This window comes from Melanotaenia boesemani, chromosome 6, assembly GCF_017639745.1.
Source record: "Melanotaenia boesemani isolate fMelBoe1 chromosome 6, fMelBoe1.pri, whole genome shotgun sequence".
NCBI classification, from domain to species: Eukaryota; Metazoa; Chordata; class Actinopteri; order Atheriniformes; family Melanotaeniidae; genus Melanotaenia; species Melanotaenia boesemani.
Window position 1 is genome coordinate 32,931,851 of NC_055687.1, and position 27,313 is coordinate 32,959,163.

The 27,313-nt window shown below is 40.0% G+C and overlaps 1 protein-coding gene across 1 annotated transcript in view; it reads left to right on the top strand.

Annotated features, from left to right (window-relative positions):
- The window catches only part of LOC121642112 (vacuolar protein sorting-associated protein 13B-like), a 334,030-nt gene that overhangs the window by 253,072 nt on the left and 53,645 nt on the right, over positions 1 to 27,313 (top strand). Inside the window, 6 exon segments of the mRNA XM_041988605.1 lie at positions 71 to 466; positions 13,333 to 13,535; positions 14,794 to 15,010; positions 17,519 to 17,703; positions 25,305 to 25,501; positions 27,065 to 27,246. Coding sequence (XP_041844539.1) covers positions 71 to 466; positions 13,333 to 13,535; positions 14,794 to 15,010; positions 17,519 to 17,703; positions 25,305 to 25,501; positions 27,065 to 27,246 — 1,380 coding nt within the window.

The window sequence follows — 27,313 nt, forward strand, 5'->3', positions numbered from 1 at the left end:
TTTATTAATGCTTTTTAATTTTCTATTCTCATCTTTTCTGTTTGTTTTCTTTGTCTTCCTGTCTCCACAGCTGAGCTCAACATAGAGCTATCACGCCCCTTGAAAATCAGTCCTACTTTGGCTAAGCTGGAGCAAGCCAAAACCTACCTAAAGAAAATCCTGCCACCCCAATCATGGGGCATCTCCAGTAAGACTCCATCTTCTTCCTCCACCCCTCAGTCATCCCCCACAAAGACACCACACAAGGCCTTCCCTCTTCGTTCAGACCCCCACCACCAGGCCTCGGCCCAGAGTAGAGCCAGCGGTGTCGAGGCCCTGGCACTGTCCTTCCACAAGGTCTCCCTCCACACCGCTCAGATTGTTGTTGCCATGGAGACAGAGGCCCATCCAAAGAGGCCCAGCTTAACGGTGTCAGTATCGGCCATGATGGGATGTCTGAACATGAAGTCAGGGCCTAGGATAGAGGGTGAGTAAAGAAGAAATGTTGGCTTTATTGCTTCTTAAACTGCAAACATTAAGAAAAAATAGGCAAATAAATATGACAGAATCTTTTATTTTTGTTGTTGAAGCACAAGAGGAACAGATGGAGTGATCGGGGAAAAAATATGGTTTTAAATCACGGGCAATATTTTTTGCCTTCCCATACTTAACATAAACTTTGTCCTCGAATGACTCTAAAATATCTTTCTTGATTTGAAATGTGAAAAACATCAAGCTCATAATGCAATCCATCTTTCTCTGCTGTGTTACAGTAAAATACAACTTGTTTTAGGGAAATTGTTGAAACAGGTGGAGCTACATTGGAAACAACTGAAGTGACTTCACACAACTTGGCAGACTTGGCATTTTTCTTTAAAGCAACCACAACTTTAAGACTCAGAAAGGCACAACGCTAAGTGTACAGACATCTTTTTTTTATGGCATTTCACTTTTATGGTACCCAAACTCACCATGATGGACAACAGGAACCAGTCCAGGTCCTTTAAAAGTCAAATACATTTACACAGAGCTCCAAATATCCAACACAAAGAGGTCATAGGGAATAAACTGCTCTGGATCAGGTGATTATGTATTCAAATAAAAATGGATCTTGAGCTATACTCAGCTCACACTGCAGTTATTTGTTTCCCTCAGTTTTGTGTAATTACAAGATTTTGTTATACACAGCAGAATTTTAAAACCATTTCAGTTATACTGGATCAATAAAAACAATTATTGGTATTTATAGTATTTGTTGATCAGTATGTCCTCATTAAACTTTCCATTTCCCACCTTTGGTTTTTGAATAATTTATTACAGTGGTCAGCAATTGGCAGCCCGCAGACCAAAACAGGCCTTCCACCAATAATATCTGGCCCGCCACATTACATTGATTTAAAAAAAAATAAATATTGCAAGAGTGCACAGAGACATGGTGCTGTTTAGCCGTAGCTGTTTATAGCGCTGTGTTAAAAGAACAGCGATGGCCTTTTAACAATGGATGAGGAGAGACCCACAGGAGACGGTGCAGTAGGGATGGGAGGACAAGGGGATGTCGGAGCAGAGAAAGTAGCTGTGAGAAACTTCCTGTGTAGTAGTGAATGTTTTGCTACAAGCTTTAGCAATAAACACCACACAGCTCTTCTAGTTAGAGCAGAGTCCCATGTCTGCTTCACCACTGCTGGGTAAAGTGAAGGGAGCTAAGCCTGAAGCTAGCTGCAGCTTCACCCAAGAGTAAACACCTCTCCACTGCCTCGCGAGCTTGGTTTGCAGGTGGAAGCAGGAAAGTTTAGCAGCTATTTTTGAGTTTTCCACGAAAGAGGAGGCAAAAAAACAGAGCAACACAGTTACTAAAACCATCAAAGAAATGGCTTCAGGGGCAAAAAGACCAGGCTAAATATAGTTGCCGACCCCTGATCTATTGCATCTCAGTCTGCTGGGAAAATCTTAGATTTTCTCAGTTACTCACACTGGGAATGATTTGTGAACTAAACAGTTTTCAGTATTAATTAGTATATTCCGGTTTCTTTTTTAGTTTTTAACTTAGTTTTTGTGCTGATAGAGCCATCCTCTGCCAACAACAAGGTTAGTCAGTAAAGTGTGACGTGAGATATTTCTGTTAGTGTTGCATCTTAAGTTGTTGTGGGACCACATGTATTTAATTATGTGGGTATGTGTGTATTAGGACCCTAGAGAGAAAGACTTTTTCATGCACTGATGTCTTCTGTGTGTGAGAGCAAGATGTTTGTTTTCATGTTACAACCAAACCCTGCCTTCATCACCACCGACTGTTATCCAGGAGGCATCACAGTGTTTCCATTATGACAATCAGAACTGCTAATGTAAATGAAAAAACACTTCCAATTTCTCGGTGCCGCTGGGTGTGAGCCGACATGCTGTAACAAATGATCACAGATTTTTAGCTTTTTGTTTTTTCTTGGCATGACTTTCAGATTGGACAGCAGATAAAAAACAGAAGGATAGAAGAGAGTACTAAGCTGACATGCCACATGCAGTAGATAGAAAGGAACACTTGGACTCATAACTTTGCAAGTAGATGGTTTATACCTCAGTGCCGGCGAGCAAAACATCCTTTGTTGACTGGGGTTCGAGGACAAAGCCGGAGCAAGGCTCCCTAAGTGCCTGCATATGTTTAACAGATGTTGTTAATATAGGGTTACCTCAGATAAAATGATTGTCAAAAATGTTAATTAAAACCTCAAACAATTTGCACTTTGTTTACTCAAATCTGGATAACTGCACAGTGACACAATGCTGCCACTCTGCTCCGATTTTCACCAGTCATCCATATTTTATACATTGATACCGTGATCAGTTGAGTTTAACTGTGTGTGTGTAAAGCAATGAAAAAGTGCATAGGCACAATCATGTTATTATAAAAGCAAATATTGTCACGTTCACTGTGCTTTAAAATAAATCTAGTGCTTATAACAGTTTCTTTAGCATATGTTAATACTTTTAAAAAGGGTTTTATTTACAGGAAACACAGGAAGCAGTGACTGATTAGTAGTTAACTGTTTTTATTGAAGATTTATATATATGATATATACTTTTTTCTTTGCCCTCCTTCGATTACCACCACACTGAAACAAAACCACTGCTGCTCAAGATCATTCATACAATCGGATTGGATGGGGAAAAAGAAAATAATTGGGACCACTGGATGACCCATCCTCTGTTTGACTCCAAACTCTTTGAAATATCAGTTGTTGTAAAACCTCGAAAATCATAGCATTAAAGTGGCACTACATAACTTCCTAGCTATGAAACTCTTTAATGGCACAGTGAGATTTATCATGTACATTCCTGGAGTTGTTGCCCTGCAGTGTCTTGAGGCTGAGAAATCATAATTTTTTTTTCTGTCCTGGTCCGTAATTTTACAGCAGTATTTCGCTATATGACACCGCTAGCGACTGGATATCAACATACTGGCCATCAGTGTTGGGCAGTTACGCATTATTAGTAGTGCGTTACTGTAACATCGTTACTTTAGCCAGTAACTAATACTCTGATACATTCCTTTAAAAATAAAGTAACTCAGTTACCGTTACCCTATGGTGTATTACTCCATTACTAGCTAAATTAACAAGTTTCGGCCGGCAGCTGTGAGCTTAATCCTGTTTACAGCGGTGATGCAGCACAACATGGTCAGGGTTGCAAAGTCCACTTGTTGGGCTGTTTTTCTCTGCAGTCGCTTGTAAATATCGTTTTGAGTATAGTTACTTACTTGAGCTTCCTCTGCTTCATTTATCAACCCCGCCTGATTCTCTCACAGCTGTCCATAAAGCATCACCTTAACCCTGGATGGGAAATATGAACACAACAGTTTTCATGGTCCAAGCCGGCACGCCCCTACTCACACACACGTGCACAACTTCACTTGACAGAGAGACATTGACAATGCCCATGAATGACTAAGGAAATATGTAAATAAAAATATATAATAAAGAGTAGAAGAAAGATGCAAAGTGCATAGGAGGGCTCAACATGCAGCAAAGTTTTAATTTTTGAGAAGCTGTTATATTTTTATAGATATTATATTTTTAGAAGATGTTATATTTCTATATTTTTAATTCAAATAATCTGTTGGCCTGACCTAAATAAATTAGTGTTGAAAAATTACTTTGTGTTTGAACTTGTTTTATATTTCATACAAAGCTGTAACTAAATTATAAGGATATTAATGGGAGAATTTTTGAGAATGTTCTTTTACAAAAGTAGCTAAAAAGTAACTTTTAACAGTAATGCATTACTTTTTGGTGTAGGCAATCAACAAAATTAGTTACTTTTTAAATAAAGTAACTTATAACTGTAACTAGTTGAATTGACTTTTACTGCTGGAGAGAGTGCAGAGAAGAGACAGGACGCAAGATAGATAGTGTCAGTAGGGGGCACCATAGTGAGAAAATCTAGTACTCTAAACTTGTCTTTTCCTAGCAAGACGTTCAAACTAATGTTGCCATTAGCTCCGTTTTTCTGTAAAGTTTTCAGTTTAAAAGCCCAGTGGTAGTAAAATGGCTTCATGTACACATACCAAATCAGAAGATTTTGATCAGATCAGACTCAAAATTTAATTCCGATCGAGAGGGGTCGGTTATGCCGAACACTGTATCAGTCTGTGCATGTAAACACATATTCTGAATGCAAGACAGAAGTTATCCTTACTGTGTAATGTAATCCACATTATACCTTATGGTTTATATTGCACTGTTCACTCAATAAAGTTTATTTAAACAAGAAAGTTATGTCTAGTGGAAGACATGACGGTACCAAAACTGAACTGATTAGTATGTGAAACAAATAAATATAAATACGTACACACAGCGGTTTTTGTTTAGATCGAAAATTACTAGTTATTATAACTATTATTACTAGTTATTACATGATTAATATGATCATAGCACTTTTGACATGCCCACCGCATACTAATTCAGAACAAAAAGGTTCTTTTTTTTTATTATTATTTTTTAACCTTTTGACCATCAAGATGCTCAATAATCCTTACTTCTTTTAGTTTCTGACAAAAACATATCCACCACAGTTCAGTTTTGTTTTGCTGCCTCCATGGTTCAAGTCTTCCCTGAAAGACATTATTTCACATGACACCCACATGGTTCACGCGTGTGCAAAAAACACCATAGAAGCCATCAGAATGAGCGTAGACATGGTTATTTTTTCCTGCTGATCTGATTGTGAAAAAGTTTAAAACACCCCTCTCAATTGGATTGAAAATTCTTTCCAATTGAAGCCGATCAGATAAACTGCAATGATTACCTGACACATTTTTATTTTGACTGGACATTTGATAAGATTAAAAGTGATCCATATAAATGCAGCTTATGTTTCTTCTTCTACTGCTTTTTCTAAAAGTCAGACACAATTACACGATTACAATGCCAAAATTATTTATTCTGTTTAAACTTGATGCATTTAAACTCACATCATAACCAGAGTAACTTTTCAAGGCTCATGTAAACAGCAAAGGCCTGAGTGAAGAAATTTTGCTATCGTTAACAGCCGTGTTGGTCTTCTCATTCCAGTTTTGAGTGCAAGGCTTTAAATTCTCTTTTTAGACCTCATTAAATACTCAGATGTTTTTTTCCCCAACTCTGAAAACCTGTTGACAACCTGCTGATAATGAAAGCGTTGACGCTGTTCTGTAACGTTTGAAAGGTGCGAATGGCCTACAGGAAAACTTCGTACAGCAAAGGGTTCAACAGGTTGTTAAAGCAAACATCAATAGCTGTGCTTCTGAATAACATGTTTGACTATCTCAATTCCTTTTTTTGTTGTTATTGTTGATAACTTAAGCACCCACATAGATCTTTGTCACAACACACACGCAGCTATTTTCCCTGAGGGCTTCTTCACATAGTGTTTCCAGATTTGTTGGCACTGAAAGGAGACAAACTATCTCCAGTTACACGGACTGATCTCTGGTGACAGTAGACGTATCTGCTGACTTTTAGCCTTAACTGCACCAACTTCATCTCTCACCACTCTGATCTGCTCCGTACCTTAGAAAATTGATACCTTGGAATTTTCCAGAGATAAAGGTCAGGATTGCCGTTTGGTAAGGTTGAGCCTTTGAGTTGCTGCAATAAGTCAGGGGGAATTGCACCCCTGGGAGTGACTATACATGAGATGTAAGACACGAGAAGGCAATCCTACTGCTACAGTGTGTATCACTACTGTTGATTTTTCTCTGCTGGTCTTTGGTGGCAGACTGATGGCAATATGTGAGGATACACAGGAAAGGAAATGCAAATGATGTGATGGGAAAACTTGCAAAGTATGTTTAATAAGTAGTGAGAGAGAAATAAGTTAAAAAGATGCAGTAAAAGAAACATAAGAGGAGAGAAAAGTCTGATAATTGGTCATATGTGGAAAAGAGATCAATCAGAAATAAAGTAGAAAAGGCACAGAGCGATAGAGTGAAAGGAGATGTGGAGTAATATAAGACAGACGAGGAAACAGGACACTACACTGAGTGATCAGTGCATGCACTCTCTTCAACATATGTCATTACAATCACCCCATCCCACCCTACCCTCATCACTAAACATCCATAGCTGTCATCCACCCCTCCCCCCTCGTCTGAGGAACATCTGGGGCTCTGTACCTGGTCATAGCAGCCCCTCTCAACCAGGGGACAAGATGGAGAGAGAGGGGATTAGGTTGACAGTGAGGTGTGTTACCAGATCCTGTGTTAATGAAAAGCAAGTGTAAGCCCTGCATTCCTCTCTCCATCCATGGCTCACCACTCCCCAAGGTAGGGGGGCATTTATAGTTCAATGAAAGAGAGGAGGGAGGCGGGCAAACGAGAAAGAACAGATGTCTTAGGGTCCATGAAACAGGACACTCCCTAATCTCTCAGCTCTCAGTCATAGTGCCCATACAGTACTCCTGACTTCCTATAAACACACACACACACCCACGCACCAGCAGACTGGTAATATTTCTGTTGCGCATTATTTAGAAACATGCACACACGTGCAAATCTTTCTTCTTGGTTTCTGCTTCTGTGGACCCCCTGTTTCTTCATGTTGGTTTACTTCAGTACAGTGGTAAAGGAAAAGTTCTTTTTGTCAAACTAACTAAAAGCTGTTCAAAATTTATATTGTTATTATGACCTATGTGGCTTTTTCTTCTGTCCCTTTCCCAAACCAGCCTTTGAATCACAGTCATAGTAATGTGTTTACTCTGCTGAAAAAAAGCCCACTTTCTTTAATTTATTTCTTTTTCTCTCTGTTTCAATGATCAGAGAAAAGCAAAGCCAAAGCAAATTAATATGAAAAAAATATTCTGCTGTGTTGTGGAAAGTTAACCCAACTAATAAACAGCTTGCATTGTATTAGTAATACAAAAAAGTGAGGTTCTGGAGGGAGATCAGCTGGTCAGTCACATGTACTGTTTGTTGACATGAAATATGACAAAGCTATGAGTCTGTTTAAGCTGCATGACAGAGGTTCAATATATGGCAACATCCAATTTTGGCACCGAGTGTGGAGCCAAACTTCAAACGTACCTTATGATTCAAAAGAATAACGTGTTAATCTTAATGGGAGTTTAGTGAGAAACTGCGGCCTTGATGATGCAGAGCTAAAGGAGACTTCATCAGATTGTTTGTGTCTAGACAACATACAATCAACTAAAGATCCACATCTAATCACATAAAACATATAAAAGAAACTAATCCACAGATATTAAAGCATAGGCCAGTTACCTTCACTTTAATAGGACACTGAAGAGTGTTACAGTGTGAATGGTGTGTGAGTGCTTCAGGAATCCCAGGTTCATGTTGCCAGGAGCAGTTTGCCCCCGGTAGGATCTTCAAGGCCAGGCTGAGTTGCCAGACAAAGTATGTTCCATAAATTTTTTTATGATAAACCGACTCAAGGAGTCAACTTTGCCCGGTTTAGGAATACTGATGCCTCACCCTGGAGCCAGGCCTGGGGGAGTGCCTGCCCATAAGCACCAGGTGGTCAGGTTTTTCCCCATGGGGACTGATCAGGCATAACTTGATCAATCTATATGAGGCAGTCAGTCATGTTAAACGTCAGCGGGTGATCATTGGCATGAACTCAGAATTTAGAGTCTTGATGGAAAGTAAAACTACCTGGAAGCACATTAGCAGCTTTGTATTTTAGTCCTTCCATTACTGCATGATATTTTGCCTGACTTTTTAATCCGTAACATAAAGCTATTCTTTCTATTACTTTCACTTATTTTTTTTATTTTATTTTTTTTTTACTAACCCTTTGTTTTGTTTTGTACTTGCAGCATATAATTTGCAGCTTATACTGCTTGTTTTATTTGCAGCAAAGTCAGTTCATCATTAAATTACATTATTAAATGAACATGAAGCTGTCTAAAATGCTCAGACTTGGATCTAATATTTTGTCAGAATCACCAGGTTTTGGTTGAGTAACTTAATGGTATACAGTACATACAATACACTACTGTTACCTACTGCTTCTTACAGCACATATCTAAAATTTTTGCTTATGCATTGCAGTTGTTATTGAACCCATATGTAACTCATCAGAACTTAACAGTTTATGTATTTGTAATGTCTTGGATGACACACAGCTTCCTGCACTGCGACATTTTGGCCGACAGTGTCCCCTGCTACAAACCCAGTTTCCTCTAGTGTCCTATAGTGGTCTTGTGGTGAGTGAATAGCGTATTTCTGTGGTGACTGACAGTATATTACTTCTATTACTCTTACCATCCCAGAAGGTCTTCAGGGGCCTCTGTTAGTTATGTAATGACTCCTTTAGGTTTCTGCTAATTGATACCAGTACATCGCAGGGTATAAATCAGCCAGGCAGTGGTCAGATAACAGCTGCCAGGGAGAAACCAACATGGTAAATCAGTCTCCGATCCTATCTAATCTTATGCGGGTGTTTACCAGAGATGTATTTCACTTAAGGAAGATTTCCATCCACCCTCTTTCCCACCACCCACTTGGTTCCTCTGGTGTTTTACATTGAATGTTAGCTTGCAGTGGCAGTGCATGTGTGTACTGGGTTACTGGTAAGTTTTAATGGCAGGGTTAGGTAGGCAGGTAAAAGCTTGTTCTATTCTGATGTGTGTTTCTTACTGAAATCATACTGAATGAACATGTAGTTGATGCTTTTTCAGAGTTTGGAAATGAATATAGACATGGGAGGGACAAAGTTGGTCCTCGAGAGCTGCAGTCCTGCTGGTTTTCCTTGTTTCCTGCTGCATGACACCTGAATCAGATTAATGGTTCAACATGCCTGGGCAGAATTTGAGAGCCTTTGAATTTGAATCAGGTGTGTTGGAGCAGGGAGACAACTAAAACCTGCAGGACTTCAATCCTCAAAAACTGGAGTTGCCCATCCCTGATATAGATTGAAAATAGAATATGTTTTTATCTGATTATTTCAGATGAATAGATATATATTTAATGTTGGCACATTTATGTAGATGTTAAAGAAATCTAAAAAAGATTTTGGTTGTAACAAGCCACCATGCAGAATAGAAATGGATAAAAAGATACTACTTTGTGTGCTATTGAATAATGTGGTATTTAGGAATAAAATACATTAAATTTGATTACATTAAATAAAGTGAAATTAATAAATAAACATTTATTAATCTCAGGGGAGTAATTATAATTATATATATATATATATATATATATATATATATATATATATATATATATATATATATATATAGGGGTAACTTCATTTCCATCTTTTTTCTTTGGCAGTTGTGGACATGTATGGATGTGTTTTTGTGTTTCTTATCAGGTATCACGAGATGATTGGATGATAACAGTCTGACTTCCAGTAATAATCATGACCTCAGGAGTGTTTGAGCTTATGATGGTCCAAAAGTTACAGCTATCAACAATCTCTTACTATCTCTTCTTTTCTTTTTTTTTTTTACCCTTCATCTTTGTTTTTTCCATTCTCCATCTACAGATTGTCATTTTTATCTGTTGTCAAAAAGGCAGAAGGGTAAACCCCTACTCCACCCCTGTGGTCCCCTACCATCCCTCTACTCCTCCTTACAGTCCAGCAGTGTAATGTCTTTAGAGTTTTTGCTGCAACACCTCTGGAGACCAAGTTACATAGTGGTAATGGAGTTTTGAATGGAGGTGGAGAGAGAATGTGGAGAAATGTGCCTCTGATTAATATTTAACCTGGAAGGAAGGATGGAGTTTGAAAGAAAGGGATCCCTCCTCATTAAAAGCGCTCCTAATTAGGTTGATTGTTGAGAGGGCTGGCGGGCTGCTGCTGGCTTTAACACCAGGATGCTGCGGTCAGCTGAGCTGTAAATGACGCATAGTGAGACAGGAGAAAATGCTTTGTTACTCATTGTGTGTGTGAGAATGTGCATGTGGGAGTGTGTGTTTCCACTTGTTCGCCTGGGTGAGACAGTTGTTTGTCTGCTTTTACCTCTTTAAATACCGTATGGAGCCATTTGGCTGTCCTTTTCAGTATGTACTATTCAGTATGTGAGTGATTCTTCACATAAATGTGTTTGTGTGTGTGTGTGTTTGTGAAAGTTTTTCAATTTAATGAGCCAGTTTGGGAGTTCCCCTGGGCTGTCTAATAAATCCTAACCATGAAAATAAGCTTTATGTCCAAAGCCCAGTAAGTATTCTCTGACAACTCTGTCTGCACAGATATTAGCAGGTAAACTGCCAACTTGTATCAACACTGTCTTTCCTGAGAGATATGAGTCACCCTGGTTTAATAATTCCCACAGAAAGTTTTATATAAGCAAAGCCCTCTTCCACCGGATCACTCCCGTTGTGTTAGTACATTCTAATGTTGAATAAGATGTTCCTGAATCAATTTACCAAGTCTGGAAAGGTTTGAGAACTCTGGCATGTCATTTCATCATAGCTCACTTTTTCACTCACACCTTTTGGTCTTGTCTTTCATATTTTCCCACCATCGATGTCAATATCCATTCATCTTCTCATTCATCACTCCCTTCCTTCCCCAGTTCCCCCATATTCGTAACCCCTATTCATCCTGGTTTTACCCTAAGTGAACCCCAAGCCTAGAGTAGTCTGTCTTTTCTCAAAGACTTTAGACACAGTTTAAAGTAGAAATATCTGGATACTATTATATCACTATAAGAACCCAATATTTACTGTAGTACTCGTTTCTTTCTGCAGGCACAGTAGTAATTGGTTTGGTGATGCTTTTACTGTCCGTAACAGAACTACTGCGATTTTTTTTTTTTTTATGTTTTTGTCAAAGTGTACTTTGACTTTTTTGTTCCTGATACTAATTAATGGTTTGCACTTTTGGTAAACCCTGTGTATTGATTTTCCTGAAGTCTGACTGCTTCCGGGAGAGTGTTATTCACTGACCTGGAGTCATCTAGAGGTTATGATATCTGCATTAATTTATTTTATATAGGGTGTAAAGTCCCATAATAGACACTAATTCCAGTGTCTCATCATACTTACAATTGAATGTGCTGTTCCCTCTGGTTTTGACTCTCCCTGACCAGCTGCAGTGTGAATTTCTAGAGTTAAAGAACATGTTTTAAGAACCACTTCTCAGGACATTATTAGTCATCCGTGGCTGAGGTTTCCAAATGGGCTGCTCCTGCTGCTGTAATTTAACTGACCAAATCAGCAATCCCATGGCCATTACCATTAGAAGTGGTTTCAGTCTACTGAGTTATGGGACCAAAAGGTCAGCATATCCCCTCAACAACAATCTAGATTATGATCCAAATAACATTGATTTCATCTGTTGTAAAGATTCAGGGCATTTTGTTTCTTTGGGATTGAATGGGTGTTTTTATCTACTTGCTTGATCTCTTTGTGGTTTGTCATTATCATTGTGTCTGTTTAGTCTTTTACTGGACCAAATCAATTTGAATTCAGCTGTCAGACAGGTTCAGTTTAGTATTTATACAAGGGCTGTCAAATGATTACAAGTTTTAATCAGATTGATCACAGTTTACAAATTATTTAATCACGATTAATCACCATTCACGACTATGCCTGAAATAAGCCTGTTTTTACTGTATTGCATCAACAACACGAGCCAATGATAACTAACCTTCACTTGAGTAAACTTCAGATGTCTAAGGGTCAGTAAATGCAGCATGTAATGTACCTCTAAATGTTGTTCTGCATATCATAATGCATAATTCATCCAGCATCATCTCACCAACCATCTCCATGGTGATAATATCTGTCTGACTGAAGTTAAACAGCCAACACTGATGGAGAAACTGATAAAACTGATAATATGGATAAAAACAGGTTTTTCCTTTTATCACTGACGTGTAAGTGTTTGTGCAGCAGTGATAAAAGTCCTACAGCAACATCACTCAAAGTAAACACCTGCTGATAAAAAACAATGTATGTCACTGGCTGCTTGTTTTACAATTTTTTTTTTTACACTTTTTTATGATCACCTTAGTTGTAATAACCAGTTCAATATTTCATAAAAAACTAGACCTAAAAAAAGGGTCTAATTTGTGTCCCCTTGTTCTGGTCAGTACCCCTGCCTGGCCACCCATCAAAACCTTTCTAGACCTGCCCCTGCAAAGCTGAAGTATAAATCCTTTCTACCACCAGTCAGCTACTGTGTTAGAGAAGGGTCCTGGCAACAAAACAATACTTCGGGGTGAATTATGTGCCAGTGTGAACAATGAACTGCTAGTTTCCACCTTCTCAGCTTAACCATAAAAAAAAAAAACGCAACTAGAGAGACGTACTAGCGACGAAAAAGCTGATCAGCTGATCACAGACATTATGGTTCATGGAACAACAGGTGAGGAGGAGGAAAGGAGGAAGCTGCTGCACAGATGCAAAGATGCCCAGAGAGCCACTAGACCAGCCACGTTTGGGAAAACTTTTTAAAAAAAGTGCGAGTGTGGAACCCTCTCAGCGCGACAAGTGTGGGTGTTAAAACACCATCATTCTCCACGGGGGTGACGCCCATGTGTTGTTCCATGTCCATCATAACGGAGAAATGACTGATGTATTGGGCTTGTCATGCCACACATGCGTTAAATGCATTAAAAATATTTAGTTACTGCTGTTAGCGCATTATTTTTGACAGCCTTAATTTATACATAATCCGATGTATAAAATTTCACTATGAAACCAGTACTGATGTTAGACTTTTTCCCTTCTTTTTGTTCTCTTTTGTCCCCAAAAATAAACAGTGTGGCAGTTGCCATTTGTACTTTATCTACAGACTTGACCCAGGAGTATGACTGATAGATCTTATGTCTTAAATGTACTCCTTTAACTTATGTAGTTTTACCCTGTGCAGTACATCCAGTTTATTGCTACTCCATATGTGTTCATAGATGCAGTTCAGGCTGCCTTTGTGCTGCTGAAGTTGAAAGATGTACTGGTGAAAACAGGACTGAAGGACCGAAGCCATGTGCTGCTGGGGCCGTTCTCCTGCAACAGCTCCCTGGAAGCTCGGTGGTGTCGGCACAGCAGCAGCCCTGGACCTGAGCCCGGCCCCCCTAAACTGCTGCTCGACCTGAAGGGAGGTCTGCTGCAGGTTTGTGTACTTATGACATCAGTTCAGTTCCCTCAATCATAAGATTTATTACCCAGCACAACTACAGTTTCGTAGAGGTTAAGGTTAGATCAGCGTCTCTGCACCTGGTTGGAAGTGAGAGTGATTGAGAGCTCTGCTCGAGGACGTTTACTTAATATATCAGTGGGGTTCTTCCAGCTAAAGAACTGTCTTAATCACCAAGTAATGCCATTACCTACTGTCCTTGGTTCCCAGAAACTTATTCATAAGCAAACACCATCTTATCAGGCTTTAAGTACTCCTCCTAGTTCTGCTGTTCCTCTTTCTGTCATGGCTTCTGTCCTCTTTGAAACAAAGTGATGACAAAAGTTATTTCATTTTAAATCTGAGACACATCTGCTTTTTTGGTGGTGGAATATTACAAAACCCTTTATGGGGGGTTATCTTATGTGTGTCTTTTTTCCTTTGAATAGTTACATAATATCCCTGTTGAAAAATCCCTTTTCAATGTGACTAACCAAACACATTATTTCTAATGTATTATTCCACATTACTTCCTAAGGGGAACCCCCTCTCTCATGTTCAGTGGTTTCCTTAATGCTTTTATTGCGTGCCCATTAACAGAAACATCTCTTGCAACTCAACACTTAATTTGTGATCATACATTTCCCTCTGCAAATATTGGCATGTATGGTGTTTTAATCAAGTGCTATACCCAAACCACCAGAATTCATTCTGATTCCTTCTTCTGGGGCTCACTTTACAAAAACTTAGGGGAAAAGAAAAAAATTCCCCATATTTTCCTGTTTTTAGAGTTTAGTCATAACCCACTCTTGCAAGCTAGTGAGCGGCGGGAAAGCAGGCAGGCAGCTCCATGTGTGAAGAGCTTTTGACTCAGAGATTCCTAGAGCTCAGTCCAAACCCCAGGCAGACTCACTTTGATGGAGCACAGAAAGGGGAATGCCATGGGTAAGTGAGGAGAATGTAAGGTTGTGTTGGGTAATGTTTGTGAACGGGTGATGACGAGGGTAACCCTGACCGCTTCTCTTCCTGTTTTGGAAAACAAAGTACGATCATTGTTGATGCAGGTACTTATGCAACAGCCTGAAGTCTGGTGTCAGTGTGTAGTTGTGTCTCATGCATGTTTATTATTAGAACTCTCTTTTTCTAAATAACTATGTATATTTTTTTTCTTTTATGCCTCTAAGCCCTACATACTTTTGCTTACTTGCTATTATTTTCAAAGTTATTCATATCCTGTCTTGTTCTGTCAAAACAGGTCTTTTGGGGCCAGGAACATTTAAACTGCCTAATGCTGGTGGAGGAGCACCTTCGTGCCTACCTTAGTCTTCAAAAAGTGGATTTGGCTGATACCTGTTGTAAAAGCAGGGCCTGCCACACCCAGCCTCCTCCCTCTCCTGTGTCTCCCTCTTCTCGGACAGAGCACAGCTCAGATGACCTTCGTACTGGAAGTTTTCAGTACATCCAGGACTCAGGTGAATTTTTACACGGTGCATATTAATTAAGCCAGCTCCTAGTGACTCTTTATCAGGATGAAATGTTGCTCACAGTAATCAAAATCCTGTTTAAAGTGAAATGATGGCTCTGTAGAACTTCCTCTCTCAGAACAAAATTGCCTGTTTATTAATGCATTAATATGAGTTGGATCAACCTAAAAAAAAACCTTAAGATACACATTGGCTTAAATCAAAGTCAGATCAAAGCCCTATGGGAAAAGAAGTTTCATCGGACGTGCCTGCCTGTTTCCACTCTGAGTAACATGGTGTTTATTCCCTTTCTTTGTGCTTTGTGTGTGCTGTCTTTCGTGTGCACACAGTCAGACACTCATGGCAACATACACAGAAGAGGATCAAACTTCTCTCTGGCGGCAGACCAGCCATCCACTCTGTCAGCTGTGGTTGAGCCTTTGTTTGTTGCACTGTTTCACTGCTCTTTGATGCATTTAATATTCTGGCTGTAGCTGGAGAACGTACAGTAGTGAACTAGAACCAAGAGGACAGTCTGTCTGCAACATGTTGTCAACAGCCAAAGAAAACCTGGCCCTGGAGACCAGCACGTCTCCCCCACAACCCTACAAAACACACCCCCCTCCGCCACCGCCATGTCCCTCCAGGGCCCGACACAGGAATAAATAGGATAGATGGACAGAAACGTAAATGAAAGATACTTGGAGAGAAAGATAGGAAGGAGTCTCTGTCTCACTTACTGAGTTAAAGCAAACACAAATGTCAGCAAAACCTCATGAAAGTGTTTTTTTCCTTTTTTTTCTTTCATCCACCTTTTTTTGCAAAAGAAGAATATAATGTTCCCCTTCAAGTATTCAGTACTTGTTATAAAGGGGAAAATTAGCCACAGACAGATTGTGTGTTTGCACCCTCAGGGGGCAGACAAAGCAGCAGTTCTTCACTCCACTTTTTACCTTGTTTTTCCCAAATAAACTTGAATCCCAAACAGCAGCTACAGTGCAAGTCAAACACCACTCAGAAGTTTAGATCCTGTGTTTTCCAGCTGTTGCAGGTGCTTGGCACAGTTCAATCAATGGATGTTTACTCAATAGCAAAAATGTTTACTCAGCCACTTTGTTTATGCACAGTTTCTGACATGAATAAACATCCAGACCATGCAGGAACCGGGTTTCCAGAGTCTCTTCTTTTTTTCTTTCCTAGTGTTTTGGAGTTTTCAGAAGTCAAAGCACCCTTTGGCTGTACTAAAGATAGACACCAGTAACGTTGTTTTTTTTTATGATGGGAAAGGCGAATGTTACAAATTTCAGTACGCACATCCCTTACTTCAAATATCAAGGGATGCTTGTAGAGTTTAAATTTTTGTTTTATTTATTTTTAGCTTTTCTTCCTTTTTTCTCATCCTACTACCCCCTTAATGTAACTCAGAAAGTAAGTAAATTAGTGTTTGGTTGATTTTTTCTTTGTTGTTACAATGCGTCTTGACTACCAGTCTTACACTGGTGGAAAACCTGTTTGTTTTTCTTTAAATGGAGCCACATTTGTAAGGAAAATGCATTTGTGGGATGAGCAGCAGAGTTGAGTCTGTGGGATGCGGCCAAAAAAATACTTGTCAAACCTTCTCTGCTAATGCAAACCGCTTATTCTGCTATGACTCTTGTCTGGTGTCGTTTATTGGATTGGATGATTGAAGTCTGAACAAGACATAATATCAATGAAGAATTTTTTCATTTACCAAACATGGGCCTCGGTAGCATGTGGAAGAACCATACACAGCCAATGTGGTTGTGTTGGTAACTCTGGCGCAGGCGTTCAGTGGGATTGAGGTCAGGATTGCAGGCAGGTCTTTCATCTTCTCTGGTAAACCCCCTCTGTTGGGGCAGTTATCTTGGAGGATGGAGCTTGGTCTCAGACTGAGGAGATATGGGATTGCCATTTTTTTATAGAAATTTATTTCAATCTCTCTGCATTGAGATTTCCTCCTGATATGACAAGATGTTGCCCTATCGGTGCTACAATCAGCATGGTGTTCTCCACTTCTTCTCCACACTTTGACCCTATGATCCACCTGCCGTAAGCAGATCCTGGGCTCTTTCTGAACATGAAGTTCCTTCACAGGTCTAAGTTCCAGTACACATCGCTGACACCAGTACAAATGTACATATTGGTGAAGGGCAGTCATGGAAGTCAGTAGCATAGAAAAGATTTGGCAGGTTTTTCATGGCACAACCCACCTACTCACCTCTGGAGCTCATCTCACAGATGCAGTTTCCTTACAAATTAGCTCAGTTTAAAGTGGCAATAAACAGGTTTTACAACAGCATTTGATTTATTAAAAAGACGCATAGTTACAACAAAGAAATAATCCAACAAACATTTCCTTATTTTTTGTGCTAAGTTTACAATATTTTCCCTCCTTTTGTTTTTGGGTTTTGCACTTTAACTCTGTGTGTTTCATATTACTACAGTATTTTGTTTAAAAGCAGGTGTGATTTTAACATTATAGCTATTTCCTCTCAGGTTCACAGAGACTGCCAGGACCCCATGAGGTGGTATTTTACAATGAAACAGAGGACAGCCCAGGAGTTATGCTGTGGAGATACCCTGAACCCCGAGTCCTCACCTTTGTCAGGATAACACCTGTCCCTTTCAACACTACAGAAGACCCTGAGATCAGCACTGCCGACCTGGGAGATGTCCTACAGGTAGATACGAACACACTTATCAACAAACCAAACTGTCATCTTGTCTCTTCTCTAAGAAAGCAAGGTTCAGTGATTTATTAAGCAAGTATCGGTTTGTTGCATCAGTTGTATTGGGATGTATAGCCATCTGCTGTTGGGTAGGGGTTATAAGAAATGTAAGATGAGAAGAGAATCTTTCCCTGCTTAACATCACCTGCACCAAAAGAGATGTAAACCGTTTTAGAACTGGGCTGTGTGCCATCGTGATTCCCTCGACATGAGTCATGTTACTGAATGACAGAGACCCCTGCTGTCCCTCCAAACATGTAATACATGCTTGGACAGCTGTGGAAGTCATCTCGCGTGTTCTAGTGTGAATAGCCAGGTGCCTTCAACCACAGATGAGGTTATATTTTGGCAGGCTGTTACAGCTACCGAGCCTGCAGGGCCTCTGTGGGGGACAGGACATCCTACTTTTCTACCTATCACTCATCTGCTGTCTTCCTATCCACTGCCTTTTGGTCCAGATAATCACTTTAAAGGAAAGATGGGTCCCAAGATGTGTTGTGTTGCACCCTCCTCCTCAATCTTTCCTTTTTGTTTTGTTTTTTTCTTTTCCTGGAGCAAAAGTGTGCTATTTTTAAGTAACTCGCTTAGCAACAGTCACATACTTTTTAGTTTTTTTTTCCTTTAACTTGTATTTAGGAATTTAATCTTTTGTTTTTTTTTAGCATAACAGCTCCCCTTGTTCTGGTTTTAATTTCATTTGTGTGTATGAAGAGACGCTGTAAACCACAAATATAAATAAGCTCTGCAGAGTATTTTTAAAGCATGGATCATGCTTACAAACTATTGTTTTTTGTCTCAAAACTAACATTTGCCATAATGTTTTTCCTAATTTTATCAAATTTTCAGATTCATAAGGCATTTTTAAGTACATTTTTTGTGCTTTGGGGTTAGGTTACCTCCCATCATCCTTTGCCTCCTGTTTCTTTCCTTCAGCTGCTGAGCTTTTCTCATCTCCAGTTATCTCTCAGATTCTCCCCTGGACTCCCACAATCTTTCCACCTACAGTGCAGATGTTCTCTCTGTTTATGTGTGCTGGCCCAGGAGAGGCAAGACTTTAGAGGGTGCTGCAGATGTCTGACTTTCAAGCGAGGCCCCACAGCTGTAAAGTCTGCAATGAGCAAAAAAAAAAAAAAAAAGCCTAAAGCTGATTGGCTGCATATTGAGTTACAGTAAGGAATGGAGGGAGCTTATGTGTTTAGAGGAGGGAGGGGTAGAAGAAGATGTTTTGATAGACACTTGGGAGAGTTGGGTTAATGTGACGAGAGTAACAGAAGGAGGAGTGGAAGAGAGAATGATTGAGTCAGAGAGGGTCAGGAGGTGCAAAGATATGATGTCTTGTGTGACACTTACAGATGCCTCTGTGCAACAGGATGTGTGTGCAAATGTATTTTCTCTAGTTCAACAAAGAGAGAGGCAATTTTTCACCAGCAGATGAATCGAACTGAATGTCTTTTCTGACTGGAGATATAGTGTGTGGACATTTCACACATAGAAAACATGTACCTTTCACACACTTCATATGTTTTCACAATCTGTACATGTCAGGAAGAGGATGAGGTGAGAATATGTATTTAGTTCAAGCTTTGAGAGTTACCCTCACTTATTGTCATCAAGACACCAGTTGGAGACAATTTCCATCTTCTATTGTCCAGTGTTGGTGAGTGTGTGTGAATTGTAGCCTCAGTTTCCTGTTCTTAGCTGACAGGAGGCACCTGGTGTGGTCTTCTGCTGCTGTAGCCCATCTGCTTCAAGGCTGGACGTGTTGTGTGTTCAGAGATGCTGTTCTGCAGACTTTGGTTGGAACCAGTGACTATTGGACTTCCTGTTGCCTTTCTATCATCTCCAACCAGTCTGTCCATTCTCCTCTGACCTCTGACATCAGCAAGACATTTTGGTCCAGACTTGTACTCACTGGATATTTTCTCTTCTTCAGACCTTTCTCTGTTTGTGTGTGAAAATCCCAGTAGATCAGCAGTTTCTGAAATAGTCAATTAACTCCTCCTCTTCCTCATTCTGAGCTCAGTTCTACAGGACTAAATGCAATGAGTTGCTGCCATGTGACTGATAACACTTTATGTAGGGATTACATGCAGTATCTGTAGAGTCTAGAAAGAAAAAGCAATAAAAACAATCTACCACTTAGTTTCTACTCCTGATTATTTGGGACATGTCCTTCCTTTGCTTTTAATATGAAAGTTTTTTATAGAGCACTTGAACAGTAGAGCTGTGGGCATGTGTTAAAATGAGATTTTTTTTTTTACTTTCATGTATTAATATAACATGACAACTGGATTAAATAAACTGCTTTTATCCTTCACTGAAGATATTTTTAACACAACTTAAAACAATTTAATGTAATAAGAACTTCTGTGTGGGGTAAAACTGTTAAAATTCTAAAAGTTATAAGATACTGCATCTCTTAGTCCTAACTCATTATTTTGTCTTTGTATTCAGACTTAGACTGAATCTGTCATGTTTATGTTTAAGGCTGATGAAGGTTATTTTATCTGGGTCTTATCTGGGTTCCTGAAATCCCAGATTTTATTTACTTGGGCCTCTGTTATGTCCTTATTTATGATACCACAAAGATCTTATTTTATTCATTTGTTTTCCTTTTTTTATTCTTCCCACAATTAGAAAAAACAGAAATGTATCAATAAAGTTCCACAACATTGTAGTGGCACAGTTTAATTTATTTTACATCACGACTGTGCAGAGAGAGAGAGAGAGAGAGAGAGAGAGAGAGAGAGAGAGAGAGAGAGAGAGAGATGGACAGAGAAGGGAAGCAGTCCTAATTTCTCAGGGCTCTAAAATTACCATGTGGCCATGCAGAGATGGAGGCTGATGGATTTTGAGAAATGGAAAGTGAGAGGCATAAAGGAAGAAAAGGAATAAGTGTTATAGAGAAAGTGATAGTTGGCATTAAGCTATCTGATCATGTCTCTCCATCATCTTTGGCAGTAATATTTTACTATTTAGCAACAGGTGGACAGAAAGAAATTGCATCCAAACAAAAAGAGAGTTGATGCTTTCCTCATTTTTTCTTCTCGTTGTTCCATAACTTTTCCTCACTTGTCATTTTCTTTAGTCATCCCCCCATCCTCTTTTTTTTTTGGTTCTTCTCTCAACCCTGCTTTATAGATGAACAGGGAGGGGTGGGGGGGGCCTTGCTGCTCCCTTGTCCCAAGAGCAGATCATATTAACATTTTATAAAATCAAGATTTCCTGCATTTAAATAGTTGTGGTTTCCCAACTGGTTCCAGTATCTCAAAGGGGGAATTCAAACCTCCTTCCATTACTTAAAGTCACATTTCTGCCCATGCTGTTTTTACATACAGTAAGAGGGGGGGTTCAGTGTGTTGGGGTTTGGGGTGCAGCTGAAAAGCAACAAATCCCCGATGGAGCATCCACAGTTTCCCACCTGCAGAGTGATGAAGGGATAGAAGGGGAGAGGACGGTGACTCATTCTCACCTTCTCACCACTGTGTGGTCCAGTCCTCTGAATCATAAGCAGGTGTTCTCCTTGCTTTTTACCATCCTTCTTTTTTTTCTTCCCCTCCTTTTGCTTCTCTTTGGGGTTCTGAAGCCTGTGAAACATTTAGTAAACACAGGGGCTCTGATTCAGCCTGAACTCTGCGCAGGGGAGCAGAAGAAGGAGATAGTTTGTGCAAAAACCAAGCAAAACCCTGAGTTCACATTCATAGTATTATAAAACGTACGCAACATGTTCTGTTCTCATTCACATGTCTTTTTACCCACACTAGCTTTTCTGTGTGCAAATGTGTTAATGTGATCATCCAGTCGTCGTTTGAGGAAGTTTCCAAGTTGCTCTTACTCTTTCAGATGAGCATCACGCCATCTGCTCCCCTGCTGTTGCTTTCGTGCGTGGCAATGTGGGATAGCCTTTCATGTCTCAGCAGGGCCCTGCTGCCATCAAGACCCTGCTGGCCTGCGACTGAAATCATAAAAGCTCTGTGGCCTGAGATGATCCAGCAAACCTTCAGCCGTAAACACTTCTGCAGCTGCTGTGTTTTGTCATTGTTGTTATTATTAGAAAAACAGTTCCATCATCAGCTCTCCCTTCACGATGTACCCTTTATTTATTTTTTCTGATTAATGCTTTTTATCCTGTTTGTATAAAAGTGTAGGGAGTTTGAATCTGAAGGGAGTTTGTGGGATATTTCACTTTAGAGCAACACACTGAACCAGAAAGAGCAAGATGGTATTATAAGCCAAGATAACTATTATCTTATTGGGACAGTGCTCAAACGGACCTGCATTAGTCACAGCTAATGCACTGAAAAAATAAAAAACTGTCCATGTGGTTAATTTGATCTGGAGTTTCTACACCTCATCCACAAAAAACTCCAATCCTTTTAACGTTTGGCTCTGCAGAGGAAAAACAACAAAAAAAAGTAAGCTTTCAGATCTCAGCAAGGGCTTATTCCTGATTTTCCACACTGATTAATGTTAACGTATATTAGCCCACCTGAGACAGCATAGCAGGAGTCATTTTCAGAACAATTTTCATTACATATCCTGAATAAACATTTGCTCAAGCCGATGTCAATTCAATTTGTCTGCTGGCTGATAAGAGGTAGCTAGTGGTGGAATTTTTAGACATATAGGCATCAGTGAAATAACAGAAGACCTAATAATGGTGTTGATATTGTTAATAAAAGTAACAGCACACAAGGTTGTGGATGTCAGCAGCCACAGTCTCAGCGTGAGCTGAGGGAGTCTTCAGTTGCAGAGACGTATCTAAAATTTAGCAACGATCACAATTTGGTCGGACATGAAAATTGAAATAATTTCTTTCTGTTGTGTATTTGCTTTGGAGTGTCTGCCTTTAGTTAACCTTCTGAGAAATACTGATCGTTCAAACAGACCCAGAGAAGCAAATCCATGCAGAGTAGTAGTTTGTAGTTTTTCCTAAACAGAGCAGGGTGTCAGGAATGGAAATGGAAATAAGATTCATGCATGCTGCCAACACTTCTGGATGTAAAAATATTTGTAAACACTTTGGTATATTTAACTACTTAAAAATTCCTCAACATCATTTCCAAGGCCTTTGAACCAGCCCCAAAATAAAACCCAAAAATTTTTGACAGATTCTTGATTGATATTTCACCCAAAGTCCAGCTGTCAGACCTGCTTTGTTGAGCACTTGAAGAAAACACAGATTGGACCCATCCAGCTGAGGGAATGTAAGCTATTCAGGCATACATATTGTTTTTTAGATAAGGTACACACACAATCAGGCCCAGGAAGCTGACACTGCTCATACCAAATCTTGCACTTGCATGCAAATGCACACCTGTGTACACACATATGTTTACTTTTATCTTTCATACTATCGAAGCAGTCCTCCTCTTGAATACGCATATACAATTAATTTGACGTACACACAGGTATCCAAATGCATGTGCCAAGCAACTCAACATCCAAGGAGTTTTCCATCTCCCTTCCAACATTTCTTTGAATTAGTTATCATACTCATCTCAGCTTTCTTCCCAGGCCATAACTCCAAGTCGAAGGGAACATGACGCACATTCAACCATGCAAATGTATTTCACTGTACCATATATGTGCCTCGTGTATCCGTTTCTGCATGCCGTCATATGTATAGAATATCACAGGTGAAAAAAAAGCATGCTTGGTGTTTTAGCAATGCGGTTCTGGGAATTCTCAAAAGGGATTCAGTGAGTTTCCGCTCCGGTGGCTCAGCGTTGGGATTGCGGGTGCACAACTCTGTCAGGTACAATTATGAGAAGTTGGTTCCAGGAAAACCTGTGTGACATTTCATACATGATGTAAGCTACAGTTACCTCATCCATCTCCTCGCAACAGCAGCCTGACAAATGTGAAGGCACGGACGCATGCGCACACTTTATGTACACACACAAATGTGCTGACATTCCCAAGACTTTGGCAGTAATTCAAGAAGCTCTAAACCTGTGGTAAACAATTCACTAGCTTTACCCCCCCCCCACACACACACACAAAGTAATAACGTAATAACGTGTTACTGCCTAGCGTTTTTCAGGTGTGGTCTCGAGAGGGTTCTGCCACTACTGATCCATCAGTAGCTGAGTTGTGCAGGTGGTCAAGGGAACCTGAGATTCTGGTTTAGTTCACACAGGAGCAACCAGACACATTTATGTTAATTTTGGCTTGGAGCCGTAACAGTGATCACATCAATGACTCTTAAAAGGAGAGCACTCTCATAGCCTGTTGTTCTTCAGTGTGAGAAATGAACACACAACTTTAATGCTAATGTGTGTTATGGATGTGTGGTAATAGGTGGTAATGTAGTGTTGTTGTGGAGATGAGTTTTGTTCTTGCCGTGTTGGTGGTCAGCTGTCAAAGTACTGTTGTTTTGTGTGTGTGTTTCTTTTTTCCAGCTTGGCAAGAAGGTTTAAGTTTTCTTTTGTGTGAAGTGAGTAAAAATCCAGAATCTAATGTGAGATCCATTAAAAGAAAAAGATCCCATGCTCATTCTCTCCGTAAGGCAGGGATTACGCTTGTATCGCAAGGGTCAGTGAAGTATCAGCATTTGATGATTAGCAGACCACTGCAGTTGTTTAATACTTAATGTTTAACTTGGGAGATTCACAGAGCTGTAGTACTCGTTGTCTCATAACAAAGCCTTACAGTAATCCTCCGGCATGTGAGTAATCAGGGTTGCAGTGATGTTTGTTTGGACTGGAACATTAAGTCTGAGTCTTGATCAACTAAGGAATACAAAGATAAATATCCAATTGTGTCCTGAAAAAAGACAAAAAATGCTGTCTTTAACAGGAGAATAGCTGTGGGATTGGGAGAAAAGACTGTCAGTCCCAGAACAAAACCGTACTCCGAGAGGTCTTCTGGCACGCTGATGGTGCATATAACTATTTGACTCAGTGTTTCAGTTGAAAATGTTTTTTTTTTTATTACAAAGCTCAGAAGCCAGAGGACTGCAGAAGAGCACATTGGTTATTCGGGTTATTTGGCTTCTCGTGAAGCTATTGTCATTTCCCTTGCTCCCCTTCTAAGCCATCAACTGTCTGTGATCTTTATAACTTGTTTTTGGTGGTTTTCAGTAGATACCAGCTAACTTTATGGGAATAAAGGGAGGGAAAATGATGATGGTATGGTGTGTGTTGTATGTGTTTTGAATGCAGGAATTTTGCTGGTATGAAACAGTGAACAAAGGTTTGGAGTTTTTCACACTGATTGCAGATGAGAGAGGAGAGTTTGTTCGAAGCGCAGAGATGTAATCTCAACACTAAAGACAAAACCATCACACCTGCTTGACACTTTGGTGTGTGCATATAAGTTTAGTTTAGATTTTTAGTGGTTCCAGGATGGGAGGTTATCCTATTTGCCACTAGTCGTTGTTTCTTTCACATTTGCACAGTAATGACCCCTTTTTACCCAGAAGAGGAAATCAGGCAGAGAATAAAAGAGACTTATTTCCATCAACAATGAGCATACACTGAAATACAAAAACCTAATAAGGTTCATATTTGAAAGTTAATTTTATACGTTATTGCTGTCATTTCTTTCAGGTACCGTGCAGTCTGGAGTATTGGGATGAGCTCCAGCAGGCTTTTGTTCCATACCGGGAGTTCAGCCTGTCTGAAAGCTGCTCCTGCCAGCTGCAGCTGCCCAGCCTCAGCCTCACCGATCAGCAGAAGGAGCTGGTGGCCTCAGACCTTTGGAGGATTGTACTGAATAATAACGGAGATGGAGGAGATGAGCAGAGGTGTGGACAATGTTTGTGTGTGTTTGTATCTGTTGCTCCTGTAGGCATATCTGAACTTGCAAGCATCTAAGAACTCATTTCTACCTACACACAGGTACTGCATGAATGTGGATTTTCAGACTTGGTGCTGTTATGTATGAGAAAAACTGAGTGAGATTGCACCCAGACCACTAAGCACAAAGAGCTCGAATGTGTCCCTCGCCCCACATCTGGTGTGCAGGAGCAGGGAGCGGGCTTGGAAGGCGTTCAGATCGGCCTAATGAGATTTCCCAGCACACCAAGTGCCTGTCAGGGCCCATCCGGATTCCTTCCTGCTTACCTTGAGTGTATCTAATCGAGGGGAAGCTCACGGGAAGCAAGAAGAGTAACCCCCCCCCCCCTTTGGGTTGGCTCATAAGCTCTTAGGCCGTTCTTAGCCTGGGCTGGGCAGGGTTAAGCTTGGATGGGATGGGTTGGATGGGATGGGTTGTAACACCTCACGGAGCATGATTTTACTCCTTTCTTCTGGCTACCACTGCTTCCTTTCTTTATCTCCCTCATGTCTCACCCAGCCTTCTGTTCCTACATATTTAGGGCTTGAACCATTTTCTTTTTTCTTCTTCATCTTACCATACTATTTTTTTCCTTTCTCTCCAATTTTTTTACTTCTTTTGGGATTTAGGGAACTTTTTGCGTAAGAGAATTGCCAAGCTCACAATATGTGTGCCTTGCACAGCTTCAGAAAATTAGAACAGAAGGAATAAGAAAACATATGAAAGAAGAAACAGAGAGAAACTCTTCAGGACCAGATACTGTGTAAAGCAAAATATACATCTGTATTTCATTACAATCATACTCCAAACATTACATTTCCTTTATGTTTAAATTATTTGTCTTTTTGGATCAAAATTGATTCTCCTTTTCTTACTCACTCGTTTCATCTGCTGTGCTTTAGTTTCCTCCCAAAAAATAACTTGGCTGCCCTGCCGACTGGAAGTAATGAAAATTGTCAACATATGATGCTTATCTGTTTAAGGAGCACTTTGCTGCACCAGCATTTTTTAGCAGGTCTTGAGTTTCCTGTTGAAGTTTTTAATGGTGGATCATTGTAGCAGCAAATTGCAGAGCAAATGGTCACTCATTTCAATTGCCTCCCGTTCCCCATCATCAACCGTGACATGCAATTAACGTCTGTGGAGGAACAACTTGTGGGTATAATCACGTTCTATGGAGCCCTGGACAGAGAGGAGGCCTCCTCCATATTAATGTCTCCTTTCTTTTATTTGTTTCCTTTGTGTTTGTAGAGCTGGTTGTAGACTTCTCTGAGGATGTCATACTAATTTGGGTTAAAGACAAAATCTCAGATACAAAAGAGAATCTGACTGGATGAATAGGACCTTCACATTAGATATAGTTGGTCCTTTACTTTTTATATTAAATAAAGTTTATAAATATAATTTCCATATTAAACAGTTTCATATTCAAAGCGGGGTCAATCTTTAAATTTTGTGGTTTTTTTGTTGTTGTTTTTTAGTGTTTTGTGCAGCTTCTGGTACATATTATTGTCTGGTTCTAAATCTCCAGTTCAGATAGCGAGTGTGGCTCCCAGCTCCACTGTGATCAGTTGGTATCTCCGATGGCGTTAGCAGCCTGTACCCGTGTGGACTCCTGCTTCGCACCTTGGTTTGTCCCGTCAATGGGTGTGTCCCTGCAGCTAGCACAGCTGGAAGTTCACCTCTGCAACCACCTTGAACAGCTGGGTAAAGGTAGGACACATTTAACATTATTACAAAGTCTTGTGTGGTTTTTAAGTTGAATTGTCTGCTGAGGAAA